This window comes from Daucus carota, chromosome 1 (assembly GCF_001625215.2).
Source record: "Daucus carota subsp. sativus chromosome 1, DH1 v3.0, whole genome shotgun sequence".
NCBI classification, from domain to species: Eukaryota; Viridiplantae; Streptophyta; class Magnoliopsida; order Apiales; family Apiaceae; genus Daucus; species Daucus carota.
The window spans coordinates 27,689,536-27,698,799 of NC_030381.2; the positions used below are offsets into that span (position 1 = coordinate 27,689,536).

The window sequence follows — 9,264 nt, forward strand, 5'->3', positions numbered from 1 at the left end:
TGTTTAGAGTGAATGTGTGTGTGATTATTCATGATAAGCTGAGCTTGCCTATAGGATATAATATCATCAGTTGCTACCATACATCTCTTTTATACATCACTTTTAAAAGAAGTATGATATGATTTCAAGTGATTTGCTTAGTTCTTACTTCTTAGTACACAATCTGCAAAATACAAAATCTGCAAATTCAATGAAAATTTCAAGGCTAGTGTTTAATCGAAGGTCAGGCAGAGATGGTCATTGAAATTTAAAAAGTAGAACTTTAATGATCGAAAAAAATCCAGCTAAAAGACACAGGATCCGCTCCTCCGTTGAAGTAAAAAAAAAGAAAGGAAGGAAAATGAATAAGAAAAGAACGGATCAAGCACAAAGACTATTGTCAGACAATGAAACAAAATCATCAACAATGACACAAAATCATTAAATAATAAAAAAAACAAATTCATCATGTACGGTAAATTTTTTATCAAACTTGACAACATGTCAAGTGCACATAATAATTTTAGTAGTTGGTACGAAAAAAGACATTAATTCAATTACAACATATAGAGACATTAATTCAATTACAACATATAGTTTTATAAAAATATTTGCTCGAAAAATAATTTTAAAAAAACAATGCGGCTAATAATCTAACTTTTCTTCCAAAAAGATTAATTCAATCAAGTCATTTTATTCATTTTATCCAACAGAATCAATAACTTGTAACTACACTATATAGCTACGAGGTCCAAGTTCTATGTAATCCATAAAATAATGAAGTATTGGAGTCTAAAATTGGATAAAATATAATACATATATTTTATTTTTTTGAAGAAAAGCAACCATTCATTAATCCATCAACATGTCACAGATATTTTATTTTATATTATTTGTTCTACAATATTTGTAAACATCTGACAACTTACAAATTAAGTTCTGCAACGTAATTATTATAATCAAAAGGTAGAACAATTACTTTCATAAATCGCATGTCACTATGTTCTATAATATGACAATAATCTTAATAATTGTTAAAATTGAAAGATGTTAATGATTATTCAACGATAGCAGGACAACAGATTTTATATCATAATAGATCTTATATGAATAAAATGCAAAAACGTGTACCTCGAGTTTAACCGTTATTTAACTAGTGTAACAATTTTTTCAAAAAAGCAATTTGTGTACCTAAGCTTTTCAAAATGTTGCAGCTTGTGTAGTGTTGTTAAATTTTTACTTAACGTCGTAAGGGTTGCCCCCGATTTTCTCCAATGCCAATTTTTCTTTACTCTACCAACAATGTTTATGCTCACTTGACATCTCCAGTCATTCACTATTTTTTTTTTGAAGAGCTGGTATTGACCAAGTTGGATTCATTCTAATATCATTTTCATAATGATTTGCAATCCATCTTGAAGTCATCTGTGATTTGCTTAAGTGTTTCACAATAAGAGTGAGTCCTCATGTATGTCTTTATTTCTACATAGGGGATGCATAGATTTTCCACTTACAACTAGATGTTTCACAAATAAATTTCACTCACACCAAAGTTCCTCACTTGCTTGACAACCCTTCTTTGCCTAATGGCCTGATTTTCAACTTCATTCCTAGAAGACCTATCACTACTAAACACCATGCCTACTTAAAATTTAGGATCTTTCATGTCAGTTGCATCATTAAAGGCAAGGTAGTTCGATTCCTCATCATCATCAGTACTATTGGCAACCCACCTTTCTGTATCACTGTTAGCACAATCACTCAAATTATATAAGACACCACCCTCTCTTTCTCTAGCCTCTCCTGCATCCTGTCCTTCCACAACATCTCCCTCATCTGAGAAATTTAATGGTCTCTGATCAACTTTTTTGAGTTGATCAGGATCATCAATTTTCTTCAACTTTGCTCTAACTTTCTAAACAGCTCTTACATTTTCATCAGTATTATCAACAATAGAGCTATCATCATGAAAAGATACATTATCATCACCTTGTTTATCATGATCTACTTCAATTACATTATCCAATCTCATCATGTGGATCACAAAAGTCCACACAAATGCCTTTTAACTCCAACATTTGCTCTGTTTCTTCTTTATCATGATTTGTAAGTTGAGGGTCACTTAAGAAATCAAAGTCCAACCATTCTGCAGGGACATAATTCTGGGCTCTTGACTCATTTGGTTGTTCAAATAGTACATATACATTACCCTACATGAGTCCAGATAATTACAAATATTCATAACATCTGCATCACAGGCCATAGTGAATTAATAAAGCCTCTTCCATGTCATAGGATGGAAGCTTGTAAAACAATTCTACATTTTCACTGATTTCACCACACTCTTTGAACATGCTCAAAATCTCTATGAGGATGATTTGATCCACATCATAGTAGTCCACATATCTTACATGGCCTTCTACATAATTTTTACGATTGATTCAAAGTGACCTACAAATATACACTTAATGGTAAAATTTTCAAGGGTCCCTATAAGATCAAGAAATGGAATAAACTTGCATGTAAAAAGCACAACCCTAAACAAATCAAAACATTCACACATCCTGGGCTTCGGACCACTAGTCAACAAGATTTAGGTCAAAAAATATTCATGTTTAGCTTAGCAAAACATATACCAAATTGACAACATTCAAACATATAAACTCATACAGAGCATAAACATAAACATGGAAATCCAAAATAAAGATAAAAAGAAGGAAGAAAGAGTTAGGATTTTGAGTTATAAACTCACTGCTGTACATGTGATCAGGAGATTCCTTAGGCAAGAATAGAAGATGATCAACAAAATCTCTTAACACCTAAGACATGGTTACGTAGTAGAGCTGGTAATCAACCTCTCATCAAGTTCTTACAAGCATAATCAAAGCAATCGCATGTGTGTGTGTGTGTGTAATAAAGGCGGGTGTGTGTTTGTAAGTGGGCACCAATCTGTCCAACTTACACTTTAGCCACCAAGCTTCCACAAGCTTTACAACTAACTTAACAGAGGGTTAACGGCTGTACACATCTTGCAGGATTTCATAAACGTTGGATACACGTTTTGCAACTCGGCCACTTAAGGTACACATTTTTCTTTTTTTGCAAACTTAAGGTGCAAGTTTTGCATTTCACTCATCTTATATTATAATATAATATAGGTATGTTATCATGAAATATCCCGTTGCTATAGGGTAGTTAGATGTTGCAGAGCATCATAAAATTCCATGTTGCACTAGGTGACCATTTTTTTTAGCAAGTGCCTAAGGCAACATCAAAAAAAGTAACATAGATTTTATGTTGCAATAGCTATTTTTCAAGTTATTGCAATATATTTTGATGTTATGATATCATATTTTGCATGTTGATTTGGGTTGTTTATGGTGTAGTGACACTTGAATGTTGAATGTTTGAAAATCATTCGACAGAGTGCAAACTAGTTGTAAAATTTGGTGTTTGGTGTTTCATTTCATTCTCCTTACCAACAATATCTAAAACTAATGTATGGCATATTTGCTCTGTTCTCTTCATTGCTTTCTTAACACGCCAATTCTCAGTCCATAAAGCATACGTCAAGTATAAAAGGAAGAAAATAGAACTTCAGTCATCTCACAAAAGACAAAAAATATGATTTAGGAGTAGGTAACTGATAAACTATGTCTAAGGAGGTAAGGGTCGTGTTTGCCAATATAGCTACAACGCATGCATGGCCACAATCATAAATATCGACACTCCAGTATGGATGAGCATTCACCCTGTCCCGCTTAACCTCGATCCGATCTCTGTCCCCGAAGTGCGCCACTCATCCCCGCACTCCAACATATTGGAAAGGATGTGAATACTTCACGCACGCATCCCAACATATTAGAAAAGATGAAAAACTTCTCACTCTATAGATGTACTTTCATATTACTCATCTTTGATTTCTACTCTCGTTCATATGTTTCTATCATTGATTATTATGTAGGAGACGTTACAAAGGACACTCCCGTATGACATTGTTTTGGAGGATCCAGACTTGTTTTTGACATTTAAATTTTTATTTAAAAAAATTAAAAAAATATTATGAAACTACATTTATAAGAATCTTAAAAACAACTGATGAGACGGAAGAAATATGAAACAAGACTTTGATGAATGCTTGCAAATAGGTCTAATGATAATTCTACTTCCAATGCCATATTAAGTTATTAACTGTTTGATTAGACGACATAAGTACTTGCGTTAGTGTTCATCTTATTTTAACTAGTTATTTCCCACATTGATAATTATTTTTTATTAGTGCAAAATTTTTGATGATGAATATATTTTTTCGAAAAAATTTATTTTTGATAATGAGATTGTAGATAATAAAACTTCATCATCTAATTTAGAAATAATTTATCATCTAACAAAAAGGTGATTATTAATATGCTCACATCCGAAAAGATTTAAGTATATAACATTTATTTTGATTTTAATTATGTAATCCACGCCCACGAGCACACGGTTTCTCAAAATATTTACGTGAATAAAGTGTTTAGTGAAGGCACGGCTTTCAACAGATTAAGAAATTGCATAGTAGGAGTATATAAATTCACGTTCCAAAATCACGTCGCTCACATCTCGAACAATTGAGAACAATCGAGTAATAAATGATAGCAAATTAAACAGCGTCAAGTATCGGGATTATTAGTAAATCTGCTCTGTTTAAAAAATGGGTAACCATATTTGATTAACCATCCAATGACGAAAAATCAATTAATCAAAGATTAATAAAAATATATTAGCAAAAAAATATTTGGCAATAGTTACATGCTAAATTCACTTTTTTAATTTAAAATAATTATATAATATTAATTTGATTAATCAATTAAATCGGAAATTTATCTGTTTCTTCTGGACCGGGACGTCTATAAAACGAACCACGGCATGTCAGACTCACACACAATGTGAGCCCCGCAAAGAAAGACTTAAAACTAATTGCATCATAAAATGCTACACTCCACATTTTCTCGTCTTCTTTCTTGTTGAATTCTGCATCAACCAAAACTAATTAGCAAGCCCATAAAATATGATTCTTGATAAATATGTATTGCGCTACATCTTTAGTTTTCTTGTTGGGCCTCTTGTCTTGATACTCAGCTTCCTATTATGGAGAAGAGAGAAACATGGTGTTGGTGATGTTAATGATGTTAATCAAGTTACTGGAGATGAGTGGTCGGAAAAAGTTGCCGGAAGTGCTGATGACATCATCATTGTCGGAGCTGGGGTTGCCGGTTCTGCACTTGCTTATACTCTGGGCAAAGTAACAAAAATTTCTCCCATATGATGTGTTTGTAGGTTATATTGTGTGTGCACTTTGTTTGTTCTACTAGAGCGGAATATATCGGATATGTTTGGTTTTGTGGGTTTACGTTTTTATACATTTGTGTTATTTAGAACATGTTTAGTTTTTAATTATTGCAAAATTTTCATGTTTTTTTTTGGTTGAATAGAAACCCATGCTATATTGCTATGTGTCTTTATTTCTTTGAATCTTATTGTTACACTTAAGACACAAGTTATATTACTTATTACTTTTACAGGAATTTTGTTGACATATGTTGCATAGTATGTAGCCTTCCTCTTTCTTTTTCCTTTGAAGTAATTATCCTTGGTATCCGTCGTTGGAAGGAAAAAATTTTAGAATGAGTCATTTTTTCGTTGAAGACACTATAGCCTCCTTGTTTTCCCATCAAAAATTTAGGATCAATACCTTCCAACGAAAAAACCAGCCGATAGTATGTTGCAACAATCGTTTGTCATGACCTGGCCCCATATTTTATTATGCATTCCTCACAAGCAGAAGTTTTAGAAAACAACTGTAATTCATAAATAGTCAGCATAAAATTTACCCGCTGGGACCTCTAGAGTGAGTTATGGTTATCATGTTTTGTTTTAGTAGTATCAATTACCAATGCCAACAACTTTTGGTTCAATATGCTAAATCTGGATCTGCAAATTGATATTTAATCAGCTCTTGCCTTTTGTCCCCAGAAAATAACAAAGAGTTTCTCTCTCATCTTTTTGTGCCCAGAAAATTACAAAGAAACTTGCAACTTTAATGTTATTAGTTGGAAAATGGGACAGGACATGAGGGCAAGCATGTGCCTGTTTTAATACTTATCCTCTCTGTCTCTCTGTTAGCTTTGAAGACATTTTTAGATCTTTTTAGCCTTTTTTCATATCTACTTTCCTTTTATTTCAAAAAATGAAAATCGGAGTAAATAATAACAGTTTGTTATTGTACATTTCTTCTAATTATATGTTTGGTGCTAATTTTAATTTAAGCTTCATTACGAACTAATATCTAACAAAAATTACAGGACGGCCGGAGAGTACATGTCATTGAAAGAGACTTGACTGAGCAAGACAGGATTGTTGGTGAACTTCTACAGCCTGGAGGCTATTTAAAATTAATTGAATTAGGCCTCGAGGGTAATTAAAAATGAAGTTGACTGTCTAGTGAATTCTTCTGCTGCAGTGATTCAAATTACATTTGTGTTGCTGCAGATTGTGTGAATGGAATTGATGCGCAGCGAGTTTTTGGATATGCCCTTTACATGGATGGTAAAAATACGCGACTTTCATATCCGTTGGAAAAATTTCATTCAGATGTAGCTGGTAGAAGTTTTCATAATGGGCGTTTCATACAGCGAATGAGGGAGAAAGCTGCCTCACTTCCAAAGTAATGTATCTTCCTCTGGCTGTCTATTTTACTAATATTAAAAAAAATCATTATAATTCATGTATTTAATTTCTACAATATGTATATTGGATTTGTTCTGATGATCTGATCTCATGCATTATTATAATACTGTGTTTTAGAAAACTAGATCAATGGCAAACAGCAGGAGTTGGTAGATGTGATAATTAAAAATTAGGAGCTTTGAAAATTGATTACTATAATCCCAAGCAATACGTTTAATAAGTTCTTGTTGACATGTGTTTTTATTCTTCAAATTTTGACCTAACTGTATATTCTTTACTCAGTGTACGGATGGAACAAGGAACTGTGACATCTCTGGTTGAGAACAAGGGAACTATAAAAGGAGTGCACTACAAAAACAAGAATGGCCAAGAACTCTCAGCATACGCTCCTCTAACAATTGTTTGTGATGGTTGTTTCTCTAATCTTCGACGTTCCTTGTGTGATCCGAAGGTCCATATAACATCCTAAGACATCAGACTAATATACACTCTCATTTGTTCTATAATATATTAAATTTTCCGAACAGAAGTTGATCGTTAAAGCTAGTATACTAAGTCATAAATCTCTAAATAAAATTTCTATTTGGAGCCTCTGGCATAGGCTCATAAGTTAAGTTTTGTTCTTATGCTAATTTTTTTACCAGGTCGATGTGCCATCATGTTTTGTTGGTCTGATTTTGGAAAATATTGATCTTCCATACATCAACCATGGACATGTTATTCTGGCCAATCCTTCACCGATCTTGTTCTACAAAATTAGTAGTACCGAGGTTCGCTGTTTAGTTGATGTGCCTGGACAAAAGGTGCCTTCTGTTGCCAATGGTGAATTAGCTCATTATCTGAAGACAGTTGTTGCTCCTCAGGTGCTAATTGTTTGACATTTTAACACATATTAATGCAATTTCTACACTTGTATTAACTGCTTAATGTGATTAGTTTCCTTTAATCAAATTTTTGTTAGATTCCCCCTGAACTATGCGAGTCTTTCATATCAGCAATTGACAAAGGGAACATAAAAATGATGCCAAACAGAAGCATGCCAGCTAATCCTCATCCCACTCCAGGTGCACTTCTATTGGGAGATGCTTTCAATATGCGTCACCCCTTAACCGGTGGAGGAATGACCGTAGCCTTATCTGATATCGTCTTGATTCGGGATCTTCTTAGACCATTGCGTAATCTCCATGATGCATCCACTCTATGCAAATACCTCGAATCATTTTACACCCTCCGCAAGGTGACCTTTTCAAATAGTAGTCCATTGTTTCAAGTTTAACATCTCAATTTACATGTCCTTGTGGATTTCATTTGCAGCCGGTAGCATCTACTATAAATACATTGGCAGGCGCTCTTTATAAAGTATTTTGTGCATCACCTGACAAAGCAAGGCAAGAAATGCGTAGTGCTTGCTTTGATTATCTAAGCCTTGGAGGGATCTGCTCAGAAGGACCGATTTCCTTACTTTCTGGCTTAAATCCGCGGCCACTTAGCCTGTTTTTCCATTTCTTTGGTGTGGCTATTTATGGCGTTGGTCGTTTGTGTATTCCATTTCCCTCACCAAAACGCATGTGGCTTGGAGCTAGAGTCATATCAGTGAGTTTTGTTTTTCCATCTAATTTTTTTCGACTTAATTGATACTTCTCAACTTTTTTTTCTTCTACTTGTTTGTAAGATACATTAAACCTTTTTAATTACAGGGAGCATCTGGAATCATATTTCCCATCATAAAGTCTGAGGGGGTTCGACAAATGTTCTTCCCTGCAACTATTCCAGCATATTACAGGTCTCCTCCCATTACAGATCAAAGCAAAGTACTTGTGTAGGTTGTTCGAAATTCGACTCATGCTGCATTGCAAGTTTCCGTCAAATGTCCCCTGGTGCATTGCTTTTGCATGCCCTTGTTCACATGTAAACTTCTTTTAAATTAACTGATACACTGTGACATCGTGAAGAAGTTTTTATAATGTTAAGCAGGGTGGTCCTGAGATTAACCGGACCTTGGTCAAAAATCAATTTTCGGGTATACTTAGCATATTTCATACATTTTTATATGAAAAATTCGAAAATTTCAGGTTCATAATCGATACTTTATGATCATGAAATTTTCGAATTTTTTAGGATTGTAATTCGGGCCGAGCTTAATCGAGTCGGACGAGCTAGCTCATTTAACTTAATCAACCAAAACCTCCGGACAAACTTAATTCGTTTAATTTTACGATTCGATTCGAGCCGGCTTGTTTAGTTAAACAAGCTAATTTTAACGAGTCGGTTCGTCTAATTTTACATTTATTCGAGTCTAAACCTCTACATGAACTTGCCTCGTTTAATTTTACGTGTTGAGTTGAGCCGACTTGTTTAATTAAACGAGACGGAACCTCTTCCCAAACTCGACTCGTTTAACTAAACAAGCCGAGTCAAGTCCAGTTAAATGAGTTCGAGCCAGGCGAGCTCACTAACTTTCCGATATAAATTACAGCTCTAAGTATCTTGATTTAGACGCAAGTTTTATCCACCCATGCTAAAGATGGTCCGGTCCCTTTGCCCTCTTATTAAGAT

At 34.0% G+C, this 9,264-nt stretch overlaps 1 protein-coding gene across 1 annotated transcript; it reads left to right on the plus strand.

Annotated features, from left to right (window-relative positions):
- The first annotated feature begins 4,898 nt into the window (after positions 1-4,898).
- On the plus strand, positions 4,899-8,721 carry LOC108196765 (squalene monooxygenase SE2). Its single transcript, XM_017364235.2, has 8 exons — positions 4,899-5,263; positions 6,324-6,435; positions 6,511-6,685; positions 6,991-7,159; positions 7,353-7,571; positions 7,670-7,945; positions 8,023-8,301; positions 8,406-8,721. Exons 1-8 carry the CDS (start codon positions 5,030-5,032, stop codon positions 8,529-8,531), a joined length of 1,590 nt encoding a protein of 529 aa, XP_017219724.1. The 5' UTR covers positions 4,899-5,029; the 3' UTR covers positions 8,532-8,721.
- Positions 8,722-9,264: the final 543 nt, after the last annotated feature.

Bases quoted from the DNA above. Each gene is read 5' to 3' on its own strand.
- LOC108196765 (XM_017364235.2), top strand. From the start codon at position 5,030: ATGATTCTTGATAAATATGTATTGCGCTACATCTTTAGTTTTCTTGTT. The intron at 6,436-6,510 runs GTAATTAAAAAT...GTGTTGCTGCAG, and splicing joins AATTGAATTAGGCCTCGAGG to ATTGTGTGAATGGAATTGAT. The intron at 6,686-6,990 runs GTAATGTATCTT...TTCTTTACTCAG, and splicing joins AAAGCTGCCTCACTTCCAAA to TGTACGGATGGAACAAGGAA.